This window comes from Oreochromis aureus, linkage group 2 (assembly GCF_013358895.1).
Source record: "Oreochromis aureus strain Israel breed Guangdong linkage group 2, ZZ_aureus, whole genome shotgun sequence".
NCBI lineage: Eukaryota > Metazoa > Chordata > Actinopteri > Cichliformes > Cichlidae > Oreochromis > Oreochromis aureus.
The window spans coordinates 12,839,670-12,864,737 of NC_052943.1; the positions used below are offsets into that span (position 1 = coordinate 12,839,670).

A 25,068-nucleotide genomic window follows, 5' to 3' on the forward strand; every position below is an offset into this window, starting at 1 on the left:
GTTAACTGCTGTTGTGAACGGCTTTCATGCAGTGATGTTGTTGTAATACATGCAATGTTCCTTCTTATTGGATGGAGATAACTACAGCACATTTGAAATAATACGTCACTATTTCAAAATATCTTGTTTCAATTCTAATCTGATCGTTTATTACTGATTTCAGCACCACGGATAGAGACAGCATTTGTCCCTCCTCGCATTTCTCTTTAAAATAGATTTAATACTTGCTCTGTCTTTTGTTCCTTTGTTTGTTACACATATCAAAACATGTCTTCTATATATCTGTTTGAGTTTTTTAGTTCGTCAGTGCAGGCCTCTAGATAATTAGCTTTTAAGGTGTTTTTTCCTAACATTTTTATGAAGTATATTAAGTTAAATAATTTTATTGTTCTTGTAGTTCTGCTCTATGGACTCAATGGGCCGCTGTTGGTCAACGTGTTGCAATCCTGTAGACAGGATTTGAAGCAGATCCTCCCATTTCATGTCCGTATTTTAGAGAAAGGAAGGGAGACAAAGCACTGTTCACTGACCGGGAATCTTTTAGATGGATACAGTGATCTGATGGACTATTATTCCACTGTTTGGGAGTAATATATGTTCCTTTATCTATATCTTTTCATGTGGAAACATTATTTTTTGTCGTGATTCCCTTTGCAAAAGATATTCTGTGGTGCAGCGTGTATTTTGAACAGAACAATGAGACGGCAAGTACTGCTTTTTATCTCGATCTTCTATATAGGTTATGTTGTCGGTCAAGTGAGCTTCTCTATTCCGGAGGAAATGCCAAAGGGGTCTGTTGTCGGAAATATAGCTCGAGATTTGGGCATAGATGTGAGGAGACTAAAGTCAGGTAAATCTCGTATATTTACGAGCGACAGCACAGAATACATCGAGCTGAGTAGGGAGAGAGGAGTCCTCCTCGTCAAAGAGAGAATCGACAGAGAGTCACTCTGCAGACAGACGACGCCTTGTGCTTTGCATTTGCAGATTATTCTAGAAAACCCAATGGAGCTTTTTCGAATAACGGTCGAAATTACTGATATCAACGACAACAGTCCAAGTTTTAAAAACGATGAGAAACGTTTTGAAATAAGCGAATCCGCAGTTACAGGATCGAAATTCGTGTTAGAAAGAGCGGTCGATGCAGATATTGGAATAAATGGCCTGAAAAATTATAGCCTGAGACCTACAGATAACTTTGTTCTGAAAATCGAAAATCAGGCTGATGGACATAAAAAGGTTGAAATGGTTTTACAAAAGCCGTTAGATCGAGAAAAGGAGGAACAAATATCATTGTTGTTAAACGCCGTAGACGGAGGGGATCCTCAAATGTCGGGTACGGTAAAGATTTATGTGACCGTACTCGATGTGAATGACAACGCTCCGGTTTTCACGAAGTCGGTTTACAAGGCGGCTATAGCCGAAAACTCTCAGAAAGGAACAACAGTGACAACAGTGAGCGCTTCTGATGCAGATAAAGGGACAAATGGGGATGTTTCTTATTTAGTATCAGCTACAATGGATAGTGTATCTGACATATTTACAGTAAATCAAAATGGTGAAGTAATATTAGTTGGTGAAGTTGACTTTGAAAAAGCCAAGTATTACCAAATTGATATTGAGGCCAAAGACAGTGGTGGTCTTTCTGATTCCAGTAAGGTTATAGTTGATGTTATTGACATTAATGATAATGAGCCTGTAATCAGTATACTTTCGAAATCAGATTCTATTCCTGAAAACTCTCCCCATAATACAGTTATAGTTATGTTCAGTGTCTTTGACCCAGATTCAAGTAATAATGGTCAAGTAAACTGCAGATTAAATAGTAACATACCATTTACTATTACAGCTGCCTCAAGTGATTTCTACAGCTTAGTAACAGATAGTGATTTAGACAGAGAGAGAGCCTCTGAGTACAACATCACTTTGACCTGCTCTGATGAGGGAGTGCCCTCCCTCTCCAGCAGCGTCATTCTAACCTTACAGATCTCAGACGTAAATGATAACGCACCTGTCTTTGAGAGGAGCTCATATGAGGCCTATATTGTAGAAAACAACACACCAGGTCTCTCTATATTCACAGTCAAAGCCACAGACGCTGACTGGAACCAGAACGCCCGTGTTTCTTACATACTGGAGGACTCCTCCGTTAACGGAGTGCCAGTCTCCTCATATATGTCAGTTAGTGCTGATAGTGGAGTCATCCATGCAGTGCGCTCTTTTGACTACGAGCAGATCAAAGATTTCCACTTCCGCGTAAAAGCGCAGGATGGAGGCTCTCCTCCACTCAGCAGCAACGTGACTGTGACAATAATGATCCAGGACCAGAACGACAACCCCCCTCAGGTTCTGTATCCAGTCCAGACTGGTGGCTCTCTGGTGGCTGAAATGGTGCCTCGTTCAGCAGATGTGGGCTATCTGGTGGCTAAAGTGGTGGCTGTTGATGTGGACTCCGGACAGAATGCCTGGCTCTCCTATAAACTGCAGAAAGCCACAGACAGGGCGCTGTTTGAAGTGGGTTTACAGAATGGAGAAATCAGAACTATCCGCCAAGTCACTGATAAAGATGCTGTCAAACAAAGACTGACTGTTATAGTGGAGGACAACGGGCAGCCCTCTCGTTCAGCTACAGTCATTGTTAACGTGGCGGTGGCGGACAGCTTCCCTGAAGTGCTGTCGGAGTTCACTGAGTTGACACACGACAAGGAGTACAATGACAACCTGACTTTTTACTTAGTCTTGGCTCTGGCTGTAGTTTCCTTCCTTTTCATCACGTGTTTAGTGGTTATCATATCAGTCAAAATCTACAGGTGGAGACAGTCTCGCATCCTGTATCACTCCAACCTCCCTGTCATTCCATATTATCCACCACGTTACTCAGACACTTTGAGAACAGGGACTCTGCCACATGTGTACAATTACGAGGTGTGCAAGACGACTGACTCCAGAAAGAGTGACTGTAAGTTCGGCAGAGCTGGTAGTCAGAATGTGCTGATAATGGACCCCAGTTCTACAGGAACGATGCAGCGGATACAGAGTGAAAAGAGCATCTTGGATGAACCAGATTCCCCTCTTGAGGTTAGCCTCATGAAATTACAAATGATTTTAAATGCCTGTTATTTTGCATGCATAGTATTCTGGAGGTTATCAGAGAGCTAGCAATACACATTTTATTTCTTCCATAACAATCCACTGTTCATTAAACCACTTATGCACTTTAACAGAATCAGCCTTTCATCCCACAATATATATGTTTCCTCTCTATTTTATCTAAACCTAACAAAGTCATCTTAACCCTAATTTAGTTTTAGTTTACGTATATGAAAAGAGTCTCCATAATCAGCATCCTGTTCCAGCACTTTTTTTCAAGAAAGCAGGATTAATTATTGACAATTATTCAATAATATGTTAACCTTTTAAGTATTTGGAACATTGTAATTGCAGATTGTGTTTCACTGAAATGTCTACTAGCACTGTTTACATTGCAGTAGAGTGCAACTTTCAGCTCTGAAAGCAACTTTTTAACAACAAGCTTTAGTTAACTAGTGAACCAAAACTTAAAACACTATGATCAAAAAATTAAAGCAGACAGCTTGGAATACCAGAAGCAACAAAATGTCTACTGGTGGTCTTCCCTGTGATACTTTTTAGACTTAAACTATTTAAGTCAGCTATTCTCCCACTTGGTTTTAATTTTTCTTCCAGAAAACTTACAGAAAACTTATACTTTTCAAGTTGTGTTAAGCAAATAATTACTTTCATCTGGGACCTGTGCAATGCAGTTTTGAAAATTACTACTTATTCTTATTGTTTACTAAAGGAGAAGATTAACTAAATCAAATAATTACCAGTTTATGTCTTGTGCTTCTTCTAAAGCTGTCTCCACCCTGGTGCATTTTAGCAGGAACTGCATACTTATACACATTCATTGATCAGGAAAACCCTTGAAATAGAATGATTATTTGTAAAAAATGGCATTTTTGTCCTTTGTAATCACTACATTTTTTCTATTATCTGTATTTATCATTTTGGAGCCTTACTTCATGGTTAAACTAATTTTGTGTTTAACATCATTATCACAAATCACTATCTATACAGGAAGATTTTAAAAGGCGCAAGTGTAACAGGTAAAGAAATACACCCTATCACTTTTGTAATCTTTTTTATGAAGTTCTCTTTACTTCAGATATATACTGTTACTAGATCTTTACCTTGTTTTACTGTTCCTTAGAATCTCATGCCATATTACAAGGGAAAGTGTATTGTGTTATTAAAGATGACTTGACATTGTACAATAATCAAAATATACCCTTCAGAATAAGATGTCAAGGCAGGTGGTGAGGTTGTCCTCTGTATTATTTTGTATTTGAGTTATAAGTACCCTAGACAAATATTTTATTATTGTGTAATGAATTAAACTCCTATTTATTTTTTTCACTTTGAACCTGCTAGCTGATGTTGTAATTTTCTGCAGTGCACATGTTTGGACTCTCAGGGCCGCTGTTGACTAATGTAGAGAATTTCCCTTCATTTGATACGTTGCACACAGAAAGAGACGCACATACAGCACACAAGCGTAGCTGATAAACACCGGAGATATCCGCGCTGTGGTTTATTTATTTCGAGTTCAAGAAACACGGACAGAATCAGTTTTGCTCTGGAGTACTATCTATTCGGGAAAACCAGGCGCTTTTGAGTACAGCAGGCTTTTTTTCTCCAGCTTTTAACGAAGAGAAAATGTCGGGCAGAACAATGAGATGGCAAGTACTGTTGTTTGTGTCGGTCTCTTCCCTCGGCACAGTTTTCGGGCAGGTCGCTTACTCGATTCCCGAGGAAATGTCAAAAGGCTCTGTAGTTGGTAATATAGCGCAGGATTTAGGTATAAATGTAAAGAGACTGAAATCGGGTAAGGCGCGTATATATACAGAAGACAATGGAAAATACGTCGAGCTGAATAAAGACAGAGGCGTCCTGCTTGTCAGAGAAAGAATTGACAGAGAGACGCTCTGCGGGCAGACAACACCTTGTGCTTTACATCTTCAAATTACACTTGAAGACCCGATTGAATTCTATACCGTTACTGTCGAAATTAACGACATTAACGACAATGCTCCGAGCTTCAAAAAGGATGAAATAAAATTTAGGATTAGTGAGTCGGCTGTGATTGGAGCAAAATTTGTGCTAGAGCGAGCAATGGATCCAGACGTAGGTGTAAACGGATTGCAGAGTTATTCGCTACAACCTACTGACAGTTTTAATCTAAAACTCCAAAATCAGCAAGACGGGAGTAAAAAGGTGGAGATGGTGCTGCAGAAACATCTAGACAGAGAGGCACAACAGCATCTCTCTTTAATTCTCACAGCTGTTGACGGTGGTGAGCCTCAGCTGTCGGGAACAGTGCGAATAGAAATTTCCGTGCTAGATGTCAACGACAATGCTCCAGTATTTACGCAGGAAGTCTATAAGGTCACTATAATGGAGAATGCTGCAAAGGGTGCAATTTTGTGTACTGTTAGTGCTACAGATGCAGATGAAGGTTCTTATGGGAAGGTTATTTATTCAATAACAAACACATTAGACGATGTCCCTGTAATGTTTCACATTGCCGAAGAAAGTGGTGAGGTATCCCTAACTGGAAACCTGGATTATGAAAAGGCACAGCTCTATGAAATACATGTACAGGCTAGTGATGATGGGGGACTAACAGATTCCGCTAAAATTCTTGTTGAAGTAACCGACACAAACGATAATCACCCATCTATTAATATAATGTCTAAAACGAATTCCGTAACAGAAAATTCAAGGCCAGAAACAGTTGTAACAATTTTCAATGTTCAAGATCCCGACTCTGGTGAAAATGGCAAAGTAGCATGTAATATCGAAGGACATGTGCCATTTATGATCAAATCAACATCTAAAAAGTTCTTTAGCCTAGTTACAGACAGTGATTTAGACAGAGAGAGAGCCTCTAACTATAACATCACTGTGACCTGCTCTGATGAGGGAGTGCCCTCCCTCTCCAGCAGCGTCACTCTCACCTTACAGATCTCAGACGTTAATGATAACGCACCTGTCTTTGAGAGGAGCTCATATGAGGCCTATACTGTAGAAAACAACACGCCAGGTCTCTCTATATTCACAGTCAAAGCCACAGACGCTGACTGGAACCAGAATGCCCGTGTTTCTTACATACTGGAGGACTCCTCCGTTAATGGAGTGCCAGTCTCCTCATATGTGTCCGTTAGTGCTGATAGTGGAGTCATCCATGCAGTGCGCTCTTTTGACTACGAGCAGATCAAAGATTTCCACTTCCGCGTAAAAGCGCAGGATGGAGGCTCTCCTCCACTCAGCAGCAACGTGACTGTGAAAATAATGATCCAGGACCAGAACGATAACCCCCCTCAGGTTCTGTACCCAGTCCAGACTGGTGGCTCTCTGGTGGCTGAAATGGTGCCTCGTTCAGCAGATGTGGGCTATCTGGTGACTAAAGTTGTGGCTGTTGATGTGGACTCTGGACAGAATGCCTGGCTCTCCTATAAACTGCAGAAAGCCACAGACAGGGCGCTGTTTGAAGTGGGCTTACAGAATGGAGAAATCAGAACTATCCGCCAAGTCACTGATAAAGATGCTGTCAAACAAAGACTGACTGTTATAGTGGAGGACAACGGGCAGCCCTCTCGTTCAGCTACAGTCACTGTTAACGTGGCGGTGGCGGACAGCTTCCCCGAAGTGCTGTCGGAGTTCACTGAGTTGACACACGACAAGGAGTACAATAACAACCTGACCTTTTACTTAGTCTTGGCTCTGGCTGTAGTTTCCTTCCTCTTCATCACGTGTTTAGTGGTTATTATATCAGTCAAAATCTACAGGTGGAGACAGTCTCGCATCCTGTATCACTCCAACCTGCCTGTCATTCCATATTATCCACCACGTTACTCAGACACTTTGGGGACAGGGACTCTGCCACATGTGTACAATTACGAGGTGTGCAGGACGACTGACTCCAGAAAGAGTGACTGTAAGTTCGGCAGAGCTGGTAGTCAGAACGTGCTGATAATGGACCCCAGTTCTACAGGAACGATGCAGCGGATACAGAGTGAAAAGAGCATCCTGGATGAACCAGACTCTCCTCTGGAGGTTAGCCTCATGAAATGATACATGGTTTTTTCTGCTTTTTATGCTTCATGATATTCTGGAGGTAAATAGACAGACATTCCATTAGATATTAGGAAACTACATCAGTTACAGTTACAATTTTAAACATAACCAGTATCTTTTAGCGTTGATGCGTTGCAAAGTTTTTATCAACTCACATCGCAGTTCAGCACCACAGACAGCGACACCTTAATTGTTCAACTTCAGCATTCCAGAGTCCTTTTCATTAAGACTGGACTTAATTTCTGTAATTCGTGTCAGCTTTAATTTAGGATATATTTATTTTGTAATTGCACAATGTAAGTTTTTTTACTAATATGCTTCAATATATAATTAAACTATATATGCTGTAAGCTGCAGATATCCTAAAATCTTTAAATCTAGGGTACTCGAGGTTTAGATGAGCCTTAATAGCGTGGCTTTACACTGAATTCATTGTTTTTGAGAATTAATGTTGTAATCTGTATTTTCAACTCAAAGGGTCGCTGTTGGCAAGGGTGTTGCGATTTGGCTGGATGTTTTTTATTCCTCTGTGTCTTCCCTTTTGCGTGGAAATATTCGACGTACAGACAGAAAGACTGTTCGGGTTTATAAAAAGCACTTCAAGGAATTCTATACCCGCATTCACCGTTTGATTCTTATAATTGGAATGCGAACGATTTTTTTTTTCTGTCTTCATACTCTCTCCATGACAAATGCTTCTTTTTTTAGTGGAGAAGGAACGGAAATCGTGTCGTGCAGAACAATGAGACGGCAAGTACTGTTGTTTCTCTCAGCCCTGTGTCTCAAATACGTGCTCGGGCAGGTCAGCTACTCCATTCCCGAAGAAATGGCCAAAGGCTCTGTAGTTGGCAACATAGCTCATGATTTAGGTTTAGATCTTAAAAGGTTGAAATCAGGTAACGCTCGCGTTTACACGGGCGGCGGTGTCGAATACATAGGGCTGAATAAAGAAAGGGGGGTCCTGCTTGTCCAGCAGCGGATAGACAGAGAGGCTTTATGCGGAGAGGCGACGCCTTGTGCTTTACATTTCCAGTTAATTTTGGAAAATCCATTGGAACTGTTTCGCGTAACAGTGGAGGTTACAGACATAAATGATAATACCCCCACTTTTACCAATTCAGAAAAACGTTTCGAAATTAGCGAGTCCGCTGTGATAGGATCGAAATTCGTGTTAGAGAAAGCAGTAGATTCCGACATAGGGATGAATGGTTTACAACAGTACTTACTTGCTCCAAGTGATCATTTTGTATTAAAACTAGAAAGTCAGCCAGACGGAAGTAAAAAGGTGGAAATGGTTCTACAGAAGCCTTTAGACCGAGAAAAGAAGGATTATTTGTCCCTGCTGTTAACTGCTATGGATGGAGGAGAGCCGCAGATGTCAGGGACAATGCAGATATTTGTCACTGTATTAGATGTGAACGATAATGCACCGACATTTGCCAAACCGTTATATAGAGCAAAACTGCAAGAAAATTCTCCTAAAGGCACCAGTGTTACAACTGTAAGTGCATCTGATAAAGACATCGGTTCAAACGGAGAATTATCATATCTGATATCTACAAGCAAACGTATTCTATCCGAACTGTTTAATATCAATCCAAAGACTGGTGAAATTATCCTAGTCGGGGAAATAGATCATGAAAAAGCAAACTCTTATCAAATTGATATTGAAGTTGTAGACAGCGGTGGGCTCTCTGATTCAGCGAAAGTGATAGTTGATCTTATTGATGTAAATGACAACAGTCCTCAAATAAACATTGTTTCTAAAACAGAGTCCATATCAGAGAACTCACCAACAAATACTGTAATTGCTATGTTAAGCATAAACGATCCAGATTCCGAGATTAACGGGAATGTTGTGTGTGATATAAATGATAATATTCCCTTCAAAATACAGACTACTATAAATGGGTTTTATACCCTAGTTATGGAGGTTGCTTTAGACAGAGAAATGGCTTCGCAATATAACATCACTGTGATCTGCTCAGATGAGGGAGTGCCCTCCCTCTCCAGCAGCGTCACTCTCACCTTACAGATCTCAGACGTTAATGATAACGCACCTGTCTTTGAGAGGAGCTCATATGAGGCCTATATTGTAGAAAACAACACACCAGGTCTCCCTATATTCACAGTCAAAGCCACAGACGCTGACTGGAACCAGAATGCCCGTGTTTCTTACATACTGGAGGACTCCTCCGTTAACGGAGTGCCAGTCTCCTCGTATGTGTCCGTTAGTGCTGATAGTGGAGTCATCCATGCAGTGCGCTCTTTTGACTACGAGCAGATCAAAGATTTCCACTTCCGCGTAAAAGCGCAGGATGGAGGCTCTCCTCCACTCAGCAGCAACGTGACCGTGAAAATAATGATCCAAGACCAGAACGACAACCCCCCTCAGGTTCTGTACCCAGTCCAGACTGGTGGCTCTCTGGTGGCTGAAATGGTGCCTCGTTCAGCAGATGTGGGTTATCTGGTGACGAAAGTGGTGGCTGTTGATGTGGACTCTGGACAGAATGCCTGGCTCTCCTATAAACTGCAGAAAGCCACAGACAGGGCGCTGTTTGAAGTGGGCTTACAGAATGGAGAAATCAGAACTATCCGCCAAGTCACTGATAAAGATGCTGTCAAACAAAGACTGACTGTTATAGTGGAGGACAACGGGCAGCCCTCTCGTTCAGCTACAGTCGTTCTTAACGTGGCGGTGGCGGACAGCTTCCCTGAAGTGCTGTCGGAGTTCACTGAGTTGACGCTCGACAAGGAGTACAATGACAACCTGACTTTTTACTTAGTCTTGGCTCTGGCTGTAGTTTCCTTCCTCTTCATCACGTGTTTAGTGGTTATTATATCAGTCAAAATCTACAGGTGGAGACAGTCTCGCATCCTGTATCACTCCAACCTGCCTGTCATTCCATATTATCCACCACGTTACTCAGACACTTTGGGGACAGGGACTCTCCCCCATGTGTACAATTACGAGGTGTGCAAGACGACTGACTCCAGAAAGAGTGACTGTAAGTTCGGCAGAGCTGGTAGTCAGAACGTGCTGATAATGGACCCCAGTTCTACAGGAACGATGCAGCGGATACAGAGTGAAAAGAGCATCCTGGATGAACCAGACTCTCCCCTGGAGGTTAGTTATATAATGATTTTGCCAATTTTGAAGCGTAAACTTTTTTTTTTTCTATTGCTCATAGTTTTTACTAAGAACCAACTAGCGCTAGTCAAGAGTCAGCACCATGGACAGAGGCACTTTACTTGTTCCATCGCTTTTGACAGTGGGTGTCTATCTTACACCTTAACATATAGATGTTTTGTCAACATGTGAAGGTATATTAGTATTTGACGTTTAGTTATTGGTGATGGTGTAAAATTTGAACATAAATCGTTTCGTCTCATTTTGCCAAGACACATCGAAAGACTGTAACTCAATATCATTTTTTTTACTTTTTATTTTTTGGGGGTGGGGGGGGTGGGGAATAATGTCTGTCTATCTCATGTATTTCGCTTGGTTGAATTTGTGATGTTACAATATTTTTAAGTAACTCATCACATATCATCATGACTTAATAGTTCAGTTCAGTGGTATACGTAAAGAATATAGACTCTGTGATCTGTTCAACTAAAATACTTTATAAAGGAATTCGTATTATCTAGTGTTGCAGACGTTAACTCTATTATGGGCTCTGTTATTCTGGTATTTGTAAAAACAATTAGCCTTCGTGCATAACAGGATTTTTCTTTAGTTTTTCCAGGCGTTTTCTGTAGTTCCTAATTATGTACTCGTAGGGCCGCTGTTGGCCAGTGCGTTGATATTTCAGGGCACGTTTAAAGAGAAACCTCGCTTGCCATGATGATATCACAGAGAGAAAGTCGTCGTGTTCAAACGTCGGAGATCATTTTAACTAGAGCCGTTTTAAACCTTTCTTTAACCGATTCAAATGGTTTCGGAGTGATGTCTGTGTTTTATCACCTGTAAGGGACATTCGGTAATTGTGGATAATAATTTTTTCCTGCTAATTTTCCTGGGGAACAGTTCGAACAGAACAATGAAATGGCAAGCGCTGTTGTTTTCCTTGGTCTTTTATCTCGGTCCAGTCATCGGCCAAATCAGCTACTCTATTCCCGAGGAGATGCCGAGTGGCTCTTTAGTCGGTAATATTGCCCAGGATTTGGGTTTGGATACAAAACGACTGAAATCTGGAAGAGCTCGCGTTTATACGGGAGACGGTGTGGAATATATTGAGCTAAACGGGGAACGCGGAGTTCTTCTAATCAAAGAGATGATCGACAGAGAAGCGATTTGCAGGCAGACAACGCCTTGTGCTTTACATTTTCAGATCATTTTAGAAAACCCTATGGAGTTTTACAGTGTCACAGTCGAGATCATAGACATAAATGACAACCCCCCCACCTTTGAAAAAAGCGAGGTAACCTTTAAAATCAGTGAATCTGCTGTAATCGGAGGAAAATTTGTTCTGGACAGAGCAATAGATCTTGATGTCGGCAAAAATGGTCTTCAGAAATATGAGCTTAAACCTACCGATAATTTTGTACTGAAAGGGGACAGTCAAGGTAGTGGAACGGAAAAGGCTGAAATGATTTTACAGAAGCCTCTTGACAGAGAAAAGGAAGAGTCGATATCACTAGTTCTAACAGCCTTTGATGGCGGAGATCCGCAAATGTCAGGTACAATTCGAATTTTCATCACGGTATTAGATGCTAATGATAATGCGCCTGTCTTCACACAGTCCACCTACACAGCCACTGTTTTTGAAAACGCCCCGGAAGGGACAGTTGTCACGAGTGTTAGTGCGTCAGATGCAGATCACGGATCAAATGGTAGAATAAAGTATTCCATTACGAACAGTTTAGATCAAGCGCATGCCTTGTTTCAGATACATGAAGAAAGCGGAGAAATAAAATTAATTGGAAACATTGATTATGAAAATGCACGAAATTACCATATTAACATACGTGCAAGTGATGATGGTGGACTTACAGATTCGTGCAAAGTTATCGTTGAAGTGGTGGATATAAACGACAACAAGCCAACGATTAATATAATGTCAAAATCAAATATGATATCTGAACACTCTAAACCTAACACTGTTGTTGCGATGATGAATGTTCAAGACCCAGATTCAAATGAAAACGGCAAAGTCCACTGTTTTATCAATGATAATACACATTTGTCTATTAAGTCAGCATCCCATAATTTCTACAGCTTAGTAACAGACAGTGATTTAGATAGAGAGAGAACCTCTGAGTATAACATCATTGTGACCTGCTCTGATGAGGGAGTGCCCTCCCTCTCCAGCAGCGTCACTCTAACCTTACAGATCTCAGACGTTAATGACAACGCACCTGTCTTTGACAGGAGCTCATATGAGGCCTATATTGTAGAAAACAACACACCGGGTCTCTCTATATTCACAGTGAAAGCCACAGACGCTGACTGGAACCAGAATGCCCGTGTTTCTTACATACTGGAGGACTCCTCCGTTAACGGAGTGCCAGTCTCCTCGTATGTGTCCGTTAGTGCTGATAGTGGAGTCATCCATGCAGTGCGCTCTTTTGACTACGAGCAGATCAAAGATTTCCACTTCCGCGTAAAAGCGCAGGATGGAGGCTCTCCTCCACTCAGCAGCAACGTGACTGTGAAAATAATGATCCAGGACCAGAATGACAATCCCCCTCAGGTTCTGTACCCAGTCCAGACTGGTGGCTCTCTGGTGGCTGAAATGGTGCCTCGTTCAGCAGATGTGGGCTATCTGGTGACGAAAGTGGTGGCTGTTGATGTGGACTCTGGACAGAATGCCTGGCTCTCCTATAAACTGCAGAAAGCCACAGACAGGGCGCTGTTTGAAGTGGGCTTACAGAATGGAGAAATCAGAACTATCCGCCAAGTCACTGATAAAGATGCTGTCAAACAAAGACTGACTGTTATAGTGGAGGACAACGGGCAGCCCTCTCGTTCAGCTACAGTCATTGTTAACGTGGCGGTGGCGGACAGCTTCCCTGAAGTGCTGTCGGAGTTCACTGAGTTGACACACGACAAGGAGTACAATGACAACCTGACTTTTTACTTAGTCTTGGCTCTGGCTGTAGTTTCCTTCCTCTTCATCACGTGTTTAGTGGTTATTATATCAGTCAAAATCTACAGGTGGAGACAGTCTCGCATCCTGTATCACTCCAACCTGCCTATCATTCCATATTATCCACCACGTTACTCAGATACTTTGGGCACAGGGACTCTGCCACATGTGTACAATTACGAGGTGTGCAGGACGACTGACTCCAGAAAGAGTGACTGTAAGTTCGGCAGAGCTGGTAGTCAGAATGTGCTGATAATGGACCCGAGTTCTACAGGAACAATACAGCGGATACAGAGTGAAAAGAGCATCCTGGATGAACCAGACTCTCCTCTGGAGGTTAGACTTACATGCTGATATTTCATGCTTTTGGAATCTTTGCACTGTTTTCGATCTGTCAAGTGACTTATGACTTTTTCAGTATCTAGGTTCATTTGTGCTTTCTTATTTGTTTTGTTACCACATGTCAGTGTCAACCAGTACAGACTGCATATATTCCATGTGCTTGTCTTTGGAGTTTTAGCATTACTACCTGTAGGAGCCATATGTGAGTCTTTCCTTTTTTGGATTAAGAGGGTTGGTTTAAATGCACACACTGTATTGGTGCACGGTTCTGGGGCGTGACTCATGGGTGTGTATTAGATGATAAATGTGGTTGCACTCACCTGTTCAGAGCACCTGCTGTTTGATGAGCAGAAAGGTAGGGTGGGCATTTGGGGAAACTTTCTGTTGACCGCAGCTTGATGTATAGTTTAATGCACTAGTTGATGCCGTAGTCTGATGTTGCAGTTTGGCATAACAATTGGTATAATATTTTGTCAGTTGCAGTCCTGTTTGTTTGTGCAGTCTCTGCATTTGTAATACATTTGATCCAATGTACTGAGTTGTGGGTTTGGACAGTACAATGTGGAATAAAAGGAACAAATAGCTCAGAAGTGCATTTTATATGTTTATTGTTGCGCGTAGTCAGTATCCTCATGTTTAGCCCGCCGCGGCCGTTGGTGTTGGAGGAGCCGCAACACCACCAGTGAATATGCTTACATGAAGTCACTAACCTTTGAACCTATTAGGCATTAGGTATGAAGCATTAGTTTTAATTATTAAAACACTTAAATGGTTACATTGTCAGTTGTGTGATCTAATCTAATCTGTAACAGATTAGATTATCTAAAAGCTTTAAAGTTTATTAGTCATAACAATGATAATAATAATAATAATAATAACAATAATAATAATGATGATAATAATAATAATAATAATAATAATAATAATAATAATAATAATAATAATAATAATTGTTGTTGTTGTTGTTTTCCATGAGCATCATCATCCTCATTCCAGATTTTGCTGTTTGGTCTGTTGAACAGAAAGGGCCGCTATTGGCCTGAGTATGGCAGCGTTCGTCAACGCTGAAAAATGTACCTCCCCTTTAGATTTGCACACTGGTAGACAATGAAACGCACAGTAACCGCCTGTTCTCTTTTATAAGGAATACCGCTTACGGAGATCGAAAACAGTTATTCTTTTTTCGCTGAAACTGTCTTTGAGATATGTTCGGAATTATTATCATGATTCGTGTGGATTGCAGTTTTACTAAAAGGACACAGGATTATTCCTGCAAAGCAATGAGGCGGCAAGTACTGTTGTTCTTCTTCTTGGTTTTCTCTCTCACCTCGGTGTTCGGGCAGGTCAGCTACTCCATTCCTGAGGAAATGGAGAAAGGGTCTTTAGTGTGTAATGTGGCTCAGGATTTAGGTTTAGACATTAAAAGGCTGAAATCCGGCAGAGCGCGCGTTCATTCTGGAGATAGTGCCGAATATATTGAGCTGAATAGAGACCGTGGTGTCCTTCTTATAAAAGAAAGGATAGACAGAGAAACGCTGTGTGGCGACACGACGCCCTGTGCTTTACTTTTACAGATGATTCTGGAAAATCCGATGGAACTGTTTCGAATAACAATAGAAATCACAGATATTAATGACAATGCTCCCAGCTTTGCATCGAGCGAAAAGCGCTTCGAAATCAGCGAGTCAACCATCATTGGGTCTAAATTTGTGCTGGAGAAAGCCATCGATGCTGACATCGGTACAAATGGTCTCCAGAGCTATTCGCTTAATCCAACAAACAACTTTGCGCTGAAATTAGAGAACCAAGCGGATGGGAGTAAGAAGGTGGAAATGATTCTACAGAAGCCTCTAGATCGAGAGCAAGAACAACATATATTGTTATTATTAACTGCTCTGGATGGCGGGCAGCCGCGTATGTCAGGTACAATGCAGATCACTGTTAACGTGTTGGATGCAAACGACAATGCACCAATTTTCACTAAGCCAGTATATAAAGCAACAATAACCGAGAATTCACCGGCTGGAACCAGCGTTATAATTGTTAGAGCATCTGACAAAGATGGAGGCTCTAACGGAGAAATATCATACGCAATTTCAAACAGCAAACGTCGTTTGTCCGATTTATTTCAGATTGATAGAAAAACTGGAGAGGTTATCGTGATCGGTCAAATAGACTATGAAAAAACGAAGCTCTTCCAAATAGATATAGAAGCTACGGACAATGGTGGGCTCTCTGATTCCAGTAAGATTCTCTTAGATGTTACTGATGTCAATGACAACAGCCCTCAGCTGAAAATACTCTCTAAGTCAGATGCCATTTTAGAAGACTCGCCTGAGAGTACTGTAATTGCAATGCTAAGCGTAAATGACCCTGACTCTGACAGGAATGGAGAGGTGAAGTGTAATATTAATGATAATGCTCCTTTTAAAATACTGAACACCATGAATGGCTTTTACAATTTGCTGACAGAGGTTGCTTTAGACAGAGAAGTTGCGTCTCATTATAATATCACTATGACCTGCGCTGATGAGGGAGTGCCCTCTCTTTCCACCAGCGTCACTCTCACCTTACAGATCTCAGACGTTAATGATAACGCACCCGTCTTTGAGAGGAGCTCGTATGAGGCCTATATTGTAGAAAACAACACGCCAGGTCTCTCTATATTCACAGTCAAAGCCACAGACGATGACTGGAATCAGAATGCCCGTGTTTCTTACATACTGGAGGACTCCTCCGTTAACGGAGTGCCAGTCTCCTCGTATGTGTCCGTTAGTGCTGATAGTGGAGTCATCCATGCAGTGCGCTCTTTTGACTACGAGCAGATCAAAGATTTCCACTTCCGCATAAAAGCGCAGGATGGAGGCTCTCCTCCACTCAGCAGCAACGTGACCGTGAAAATAATGATCCAGGACCAGAACGATAACCCTCCTCAGGTTCTGTACCCAGTCCAGACTGGTGGCTCTCTGGTGGCTGAAATGGTGCCTCGTTCAGCAGATGTGGGCTATCTGGTGACTAAAGTGGTGGCTGTTGATGTGGACTCTGGACAAAATGCCTGGCTCTCCTATAAACTGCAGAAAGCCACAGACAGGGCGCTGTTTGAAGTGGGCTTACAGAATGGAGAAATCAGAACTATCCGCCAAGTCACTGATAAAGATGCTGTCAAACAAAGACTGACTGTTATAGTGGAGGACAACGGGCAGCCCTCTCGTTCAGCTACAGTCATTGTTAACGTGGCGGTGGCGGACAGCTTCCCTGAAGTGCTGTCGGAGTTCACTGAGTTGACACACGACAAGGAGTACAATGACAACCTGACTTTTTACTTAGTCTTGGCTCTGGCTGTAGTTTCCTTCCTCTTCATCACGTGTTTAGTGGTTATTATATCAGTCAAAATCTACAGGTGGAGACAGTCTCGCATCCTGTATCACTCCAACCTGCCTGTCATTCCATATTATCCACCACGTTACTCAGACACTTTGGGGACAGGGACTCTCCCACATGTGTACAATTACGAGGTGTGCAGGACGACTGACTCCAGAAAGAGTGACTGTAAGTTCGGCAGAGCTGGTAGTCAGAACGTGCTGATAATGGACCCCAGTTCTACAGGAACGATGCAGCGGATACAGAGTGAAAAGAGCATCCTGGATGAACCAGACTCTCCTCTAGAGGTTAGAATAATTATTACATCACAAATGGCACAATATAACTTTATAACTTGTTATTTTAGTTAGTCTTTCTTTTTTCAGCACCTTGGAGAGCAACATGTATAAGTATATCATTTAGTTTGTTATGAAAAGAGTGCTACGTATTTAATGTGATCTGAGGATCGTTTTCAACTTTTGTGAGATTCTTCTTTTATTTTAGACAGTTTTTATATAAAATGTTATACACACCATTTAAATTTAAGTGGCTTTCTGGGTATTTACACTTTTGTCGTCTTTCTACATGCATACATCTATTCGCTTCCGCTTGTCCTTTTCGGGGTTGCGGGTGGTGCTGGACCTTATCCCAGCTGTCATAAGGCGAGAGGCGGGGTACACCCTGGACAATAACTTGTTATTTTAGTTAGTCTTTCTTTTCTTCAGCACCTTAGAGAGCAACATGTATAAGTGTATCATTTAGTTTGTTATGAAAAAGACTGCTACGTATTTAACATGATTTGGGGACGGTTTTCAACTTTTGTGAGATTCTTCTGACTCTCCTCTGGAGATTAGTTATAAAATGATCTAGCCAACTTTGAAGTGTTAACTTTTTTTCTGTCTGAACCAGATCGATGATTCTGTTCATCTTGACGTAGCGTTTCAGTGGGAGAAACGTTTCGTCGCTCATCCAAGTGACTTCTTCAGTTCCTAGGAACGAACCTCCCAGCCCATTGTTCCTTCAGTGGTGCTGGTTTCAGTCATTATGCAAATGTACTGCTTATAAGATTGGGGAAACCTGCAGTCAGCTGAGACTGATGAATGACGAAACGTTTGTCCCACTGAAAACGTTATGTCCAGATGAACAGAATTAACTTTTGAGGATTTGCTTACCTGGATGATTGACCATGCATCAAGATGTCTGAACCAGACTTGTGGTTCTGCATGAACCAGACTCTCCTATAGAGGTCTGTCTTTTGGGTTTAATATTTTTTTTTTAATCTGCGTACATGCGTGAGGTACTATTCTGTGAAAAATAAACGCGAGTCCGACAGCGATTCAGCACCTTGGACAGTGACAAATAGGGCACAGTTCTACATTGTTAGTCCTTTTTATGCGCCTCTTGTATATATTTGTATGCCTGGAGTAAATTCTTTTTTTCAACAATCTCGTTTTCATTCTGTGTGAATGAATTTTCATTGTTACGTTCATTCCAGTGTTGCTTAAGATGAGAAAACGCCGTTTGGTTTTTCTGTCATGCTCCTCATTTTCATTATAGACATGCACTGGCTTTTTTCTACTTCTTTTTTGTCCTTCTTCTTCTACTGTTTGCCTCGTGTACTTTCACCTTGTGAACTCATCGCGCCGCTGTTGTACAATGTGTCGAGTTATTGACTCTCTTTAATAACACATCCATCCAGTCAACATCCCGGCATATTGCGAAGCACACTCAGACATAGAACGCACAGTTTAGGAATCAGATCAAATTCACGGGCAGCTTAAAACGGATTCCTACTATAACGGGTGGATTAAAACAGATTCCTTTTTATCTTTTCTATTCATTTTGGCGGAATTGTAATCGTGAAACGGAGTAAAACAACATAGCCGTGGTGTGACAGCGGTGTCGGACAGAACAATGGAACGGCAAGTACTGATAATCTCCATTTTCTGCCTCAGTTATGTGGTCGGGCAGGTTAGCTATTCAGTTCCAGAGGAAATGGCGAAAGGATCTTTGGTCGGCAATATAGCCCAAGATTTAGGTTTAGATGTCAAACGTCTTAGGTCAGGTAAAGCTCGTCTCTATACCGGAGACAGCGTTCAGTACATTGAGCTGAATAGAGAAAGAGGAGTCCTCATCATTAAAGAAAAAATAGACCGCGAAATCCTGTGCAGACAGACAACGCCTTGTGCTTTACATTTTCAAATAACGTTAGAGAGCCCACTGGAATTATTCCCAGTTACGGCTGAAATTACCGATGTTAATGATAATGCTCCCGTGTTCCAAAAGGAGGAGAGAGTGTTTGAAATCAGCGAATCGGCGATCGTCGGCTCTAAGTTTATGCTAGAAAAAGCAATAGACCCAGATATCGGACTGAATGGTCTGCAGAGATACACTCTTAAGCCGAGTGACAATTTTGTTCTTAAATTGCACGCACAAAGTGATGGAAGCAAGAAAGTAGAAATGATTTTACAGAAGCCATTGGACCGAGAGAAACAAGAACATATATCTTTAGTTTTGACTGCGGAAGATGGAGGTGAACCGCAAATGACAGGAACAATGAAAATCTATGTTACCGTATTAGATGTAAATGACAATGCACCTGCTTTTAGTAAACCCGTTTATAAAGCAAGCATTACGGAAAACTCTGTAAAGGGAACACTTGTTACTAAGGTCACGGCTTCTGACGCAGACAAGGGCACAAATGGAGAGGTGACCTATGTAATCGAAAATAGTATGGACACAGTTTCAAAGTTATTTCATATTAATAGTGAAGGTGATGTGATTTTAGATGGTCCGATTGACTACGAAATTGAAAAAACTTATAATATAGACATAGAAGCAATCGATCAAGGTGGACTCTCTGACTCAAGTAAACTAATCATCGATGTAATTGACGTGAATGACAATAGACCCGTTGTAAATATGATTTCAGCGTCAGGCTCAATACCGGAGGACTCAGCCCGCAAGACAGTAATAGCTTTAATGAGCGTAAATGACCCTGATTCTGAAAATAATGGGAAAGTGAATTGCGTGATAAATAAAAATATTCCATTTGAAATTAAATTTACATCTAACAATTTCTATAGTTTAGTAACAGACAGTGATTTAGACAGAGAGAGAGCCTCTGACTATAACATCACTGTGACCTGCTTTGATGAGGGAGTGCCCTCCCTCTCCAGCAGCGTCACTCTCACCTTACAGATCTCAGACGTTAATGATAACCCACCTGTCTTTGACAGGAGCTCATATGAGGCCTACATTGTAGAAAACAACACGCCAGGTCTCTCTATATTCACAGTCAAAGCCACAGACGCTGACTGGAACCAGAACGCCCGTGTTTCTTACATACTGGAGGACTCCTCCGTTAACGGAGTGCCAGTCTCCTCATATGTGTCCGTTAGTGCTGATAGTGGAGTCATCCATGCAGTGCGCTCTTTTGACTACGAACAGAGCAAAGATTTCCACTTCCGCGTAAAAGCGCAGGATGGAGGCTCTCCTCCACTCAGCAGCAATGTGAGTGTAAAAATAATTATCCAGGACCAGAACGACAACCCCCCTCAGGTTCTGTACCCAGTCCAGACTGGCGGTTCTCTGGTGGCTGAAATGGTGCCTCGTTCAGCAGATGTGGGCTATCTGGTGACTAAAGTGGTGGCTGTTGATGTGGATTCTGGACAGAATGCCTGGCTCTCCTATAAACTGCAGAAAGCCACAGACAGGGCGCTGTTTGAAGTGGGCTTACAGAATGGAGAAATCAGAACTATCCGCCAAGTCACTGATAAAGATGCTGTCAAACAAAGACTGACTGTTATAGTGGAGGACAACGGGCAGCCCTCTCGTTCAGCTACAGTCATTGTTAACGTGGCGGTGGCGGACAGCTTCCCTGAAGTGCTGTCGGAGTTCACTGAAGTCACCCACGACAAGGAGTACAATGAAAACTTGACTTTTTACTTAGTCTTGGCTCTGGCTGTAGTTTCCTTCCTCTTCATCACGTGTTTAGTGGTTATTATATCAGTCAAAATCTACAGGTGGAGACAGTCTCGCATCCTGTATCACTCCAACCTCCCTGTCATTCCATATTATCCACCACGTTACTCAGACACTTTGGGGACAGGGACTCTGCCACATGTGTACAATTACGAGGTGTGCAGGACGACTGACTCCAGAAAGAGTGACTGTAAGTTCGGCAGAGCTGGTAGTCAGAACGTGCTAATTATGGACCCCAGTTCTACAGGAACGATGCAGCGGATACAGAGTGAAAAGAGCATCCTGGATGAACCAGACTCTCCTCTAGAGGTTAGCATTTCTGAATAATATGTTTCTGAATAATCGTTATGTTGCACATTAAAGTGGTTGGAAAGATAAAACTACACTTGTATTTTCTCCCATTATCTTGCTTTTATCATTTTAGCCATTGCATAAGTTGATAAAAGTATTATAAACCAATTTACATGTTGCAATTTTTGTGCAAAACTAAGCAATATTGCTGTGTTGATCTATATTTACCAGGGTTTTCCAAACCCAGCTAAGCCATATTTTAGTACTTATTTTTCATATTAGTAGTGTAAATATTTTAGGACATTTTAATAGTGTATTGGAATAGTTATTGAAAACGGCATTTTATTGCCTAAAAAAGTGATATCAGTTATAACAGGCTTTCCTGTAAAGATGAGAATGTTACAACACATAAGCCCCATTTCTGCTGCATTTGCTCACCATGTTGTATTCAATCGCTGACAGCGTGTTTATCCTGTATGTGTACATGTGTGTCAATTTCTTCTGTTTTTTTGTTTGTTTTTTGTTTTGTTTTTTTCAATCTTGGGGAATTCCCTACACCAACCTTTTTTTCTTGCGATATCTTTTATGCACTTTCAATTGCATTTAACGACATAGAATACCAGTTGACAGTATAAAATCGTTTAACTTTAATATTTTTGAGATCGCTCCAAATGGGGTTATTATTATTTATTTATTTTATCTTTTCTCCTGTAGTTTTGCCTTCTGTACTCTTAGGGACGCTGTAGTCCAGCATGTTACTCTGCAAGCGTACGTTGTCAACAGTTCCTCCCCAATCTTAAAACCCCAGCGACAGGAGGCACATACTGGATAGAGGACACGACGTTTTCGGGTGGATGGGAAAACATGTCTCGGTTATTGTCTTGTTCTTTGTCGAGGAATATGCATTGACTTTCTGACTTTCCTTGGGAATAAAGGTTGACGCATTTTATTCAGCAGAAAAAACGTGTGTTTCTGCCTGTGTCATATTACCGAGGAGAACAATGAAACGGCAAGTACCGTTTTTTGTCTCGTTCCTTTTTGTCAGCTCCGTTTTTGGGCATATCAGGTACTCCATTAACGAGGAAATGTCAGTGGGTTCCGTAATTGGAAGAATAGCACAAGATTTGGGTTTGGACGTAGAGAAATTAAAATCACGCAAGGCTCGTGTGTTTTTTGGTGATAGCAGAGAATATATTGAGCTAAATAAAGACAGGGGAGTCCTCCTTATCAAAGAAAGAATAGACAGAGAGACGCTCTGTGGTCAGATGATTCCATGTGCTCTACAATTCCAAATTATTTTAGAGAAACCTATTGAATTTTACAGAGTACATGTTGAAATTGTGGATATAAATGATAATGCCCCCCTTTTCGAAAAAGGGGATATTAAATTTAAAATAAGCGAGTCTGCAATCATCGGGTCGAAATTTGATTTAGAAAGGGCGGTGGATTTGGATGTGGGAATTAACGGTCTCCAAAACTACATCCTCAAACCGACTGATAATTTTGCTCTTAAATTACACAATCAGGCAGACGGCTCCCGAAATGTTGAGATGGTTTTAAAACAGCCTCTTGACAGAGAGAAAAATGAACATTTATCTTTAGTGTTGACGGCCGTAGATGGAGGAGAACCTCAGCTGTCAGGGACAATGCAGATTCAGATCACGGTGTTAGATGTTAATGATAATGCACCCGTTTTCACGAAGTCGGTATACAAAGCTAATGTCGCAGAAAATTCACCAAGAGGCACAGTTGTGACTATAGTCAGTGCATCAGATGCTGATTATGGATCAAATGGACGAATAACGTATTCGATCAGAAATACTTTAGACGATGTCAGACAATTGTTTGAGGTAAATGAACACACAGGCGAGGTTAGATTAACAGGAAATATTGACTACGAAAAGTCAAACAATTATCGGATAAATGTGCGTGCAAGTGATGACGGAGGACTAACGGACACATGCAAAGTAATAGTTGACGTTATAGATGTGAACGATAATCACCCTATTATTAACATAATGTCTGAAACAAATGTTATATCTGAAGATATCAAAAGCAACACTGTAGTGACAATAATTAATATTCAAGACATAGACGACAGCGAGAATGGCAAAGTCAGCTGCACAATAAATGAAAATATTCCGTTCATATTACAATCAACGGAAAATAATTTCTATACTTTAGTAACAGACAGTGATTTAGACAGAGAGAGAGCCTCTGAGTATAACATCACTGTGATCTGCACTGATTACGGAGTGCCCTCCCTCTCCAGCAGTGTCACTCTCACCTTACAGATCTCAGACGTTAATGATAACGCACCTGTCTTTGAGAGGAGCACATGTGAGGCCTACATCGTAGAAAACAACACACCGGGTCTCTCTATATTCACAGTCAAAGCCACAGACGCTGACTGGAACCAGAATGCCCGTGTTTCTTACATACTGGAGGACTCCTCCGTTAACGGAGTGCCAGTCTCCTCATATGTGTCCGTTAGTGCTGATAGTGGAGTCATCCATGCAGTGCGCTCTTTTGACTACGAGCAGATCAAAGATTTCCACTTCCGCGTAAGAGCACAGGATGGAGGCTCTCCTCCACTCAGCAGCAACGTGACTGTGAAAATAATGATCCAAGACCAGAACGACAACCCCCCTCAGGTTCTGCACCCAGTCCAGACTGGTGGCTCTCTGGTGGCTGAAATGGTGCCTCGTTCAGCAGATGTGGGCTATCTGGTGACTAAAGTGGTGGCTGTTGATGTGGACTCTGGACAGAATGCCTGGCTCTCCTATAAACTGCAGAAAGCCACAGACAGGGCGCTGTTTGAAGTGGGCTTACAGAATGGAGAAATCAGAACTATCCGCCAAGTCACTGATAAAGATGCTGTCAAACAAAGACTGACTGTTATAGTGGAGGACAACGGGCAGCCCTCCCGTTCAGCTACAGTCGTTGTTAACGTGGCGGTGGCGGACAGCTTCCCTGAAGTGCTGTCGGAGTTCACTGAGTTGACACATGACAAGGAGTACAATGACAACCTGACTTTTTACTTAGTCTTGGCTCTGGCTGTAGTTTCCTTCCTCTTCATCACGTGTTTAGTGGTTATTATATCAGTCAAAATCTACAGGTGGAGACAGTCTCGCATCCTGTATCACTCCAACCTGCCTGTCATTCCATATTATCCACCACGTTACTCAGACACTTTGGGGACAGGGACTCTCCCCCATGTGTACAATTACGAGGTGTGCAGGACGACTGACTCCAGAAAGAGTGACTGTAAGTTCGGCAGAGCTGGTAGTCAGAACGTGCTGATAATGGATCCCACTTCTACAGGAACAATGCAGCAGATACAGAGTGAAAAAAGCATCCTGGATGAACCAGACTCTCCTCTCGAGGTTAGACTCTTTAAATTTTTGATAAACCTATACAATACTATTCCCCGCTGTTTTTACTGCCTGTCCAAGTCATTTCAGTACCTTGGATAGCGAAGGGATTATCGCTTTTATTGTTATTTCTCTCTTTTTTTTCTAAGCGTTGTCCTATTTTGCTTACACTTCATTTGTGTAGCTTTATATTGAATTAATATTTTATCAATGAGGAAACTTGTTGTCTAGTTTACTATTATCTCATTTATCACTAAAACGGAACCATTAATGTGTTTTGTCTGGTATTTTCGCTAAGAATCTTAGGTATAGTGTTAGAGGCACTTTTAAATCCTGAACATTGCACTTTCCAGTTTTGAACTCAGTGGGCCGCTGTTGACCAGCGCCAGCGTGTTTTAAATGATTTGAAACACGCACATCTTCCGTCCTCTCAAAGAAGTGAAGGACTCGTGTGCGTACGGCATACA

At 41.7% G+C, this 25,068-nt stretch overlaps 3 protein-coding genes across 27 annotated transcripts in view; all 3 read left to right on the forward strand.

The window, feature by feature from the left end:
- The window catches only part of LOC116335353 (protocadherin gamma-C5-like), a 281,881-nt gene that overhangs the window by 180,053 nt on the left and 76,760 nt on the right, over positions 1 to 25,068 (forward strand). Inside the window, exon 1 of one of the 25 annotated variants that reach the window (XM_039618327.1) lies at positions 454 to 3,078. The exons of 20 other annotated variants lie outside the window; for them this stretch is intronic. In XM_039618327.1, the coding sequence (XP_039474261.1) occupies positions 697 to 3,078 (2,382 nt within the window). In that variant the 5' untranslated portion in view covers positions 454 to 696. Of the gene's footprint in view, positions 1 to 453; positions 3,079 to 4,586; positions 7,138 to 7,594; positions 10,286 to 11,033; positions 13,587 to 25,068 lie in introns of those variants that run through there. 4 more of the 25 variants (XM_039618262.1, XM_039618183.1, XM_039618187.1 and 1 more) reach the window with 4 other exon arrangements.
- LOC116336117 (protocadherin beta-16-like) lies at positions 14,706 to 18,690 on the forward strand. Its single transcript, XM_039622584.1, has 2 exons — positions 14,706 to 17,260; positions 18,652 to 18,690. The coding sequence occupies exons 1-2, from the start codon at positions 14,798 to 14,800 to the stop codon at positions 18,688 to 18,690; spliced, it is 2,502 nt and encodes an 833-aa protein (XP_039478518.1). The 5' UTR covers positions 14,706 to 14,797.
- LOC116336118 (protocadherin beta-16-like) lies at positions 18,266 to 24,960 on the forward strand. The gene is made up of 3 exons (XM_039622595.1): positions 18,266 to 21,245; positions 23,522 to 24,613; positions 24,955 to 24,960. Exons 1-3 carry the CDS (start codon positions 18,867 to 18,869, stop codon positions 24,958 to 24,960), a joined length of 3,477 nt encoding a protein of 1,158 aa, XP_039478529.1. The 5' UTR covers positions 18,266 to 18,866.

What these genes read in the sequence shown, in the direction of transcription:
- LOC116336118 (XM_039622595.1), top strand. Translation starts at nt 18,867, where the DNA reads ATGGAACGGCAAGTACTGATAATCTCCATTTTCTGCCTCAGTTATGTG. An exon ending in AACCAGACTCTCCTCTAGAG is followed by an intron (nt 21,246 to 23,521) that starts GTTAGCATTTCT and finishes CTCACCTTACAG; the next exon opens with ATCTCAGACGTTAATGATAA.
- LOC116336117 (XM_039622584.1), top strand. Translation starts at nt 14,798, where the DNA reads ATGTTCGGAATTATTATCATGATTCGTGTGGATTGCAGTTTTACTAAA. An exon ending in AACCAGACTCTCCTCTAGAG is followed by an intron (nt 17,261 to 18,651) that starts GTTAGAATAATT and finishes ACATCCATCCAG; the next exon opens with TCAACATCCCGGCATATTGC.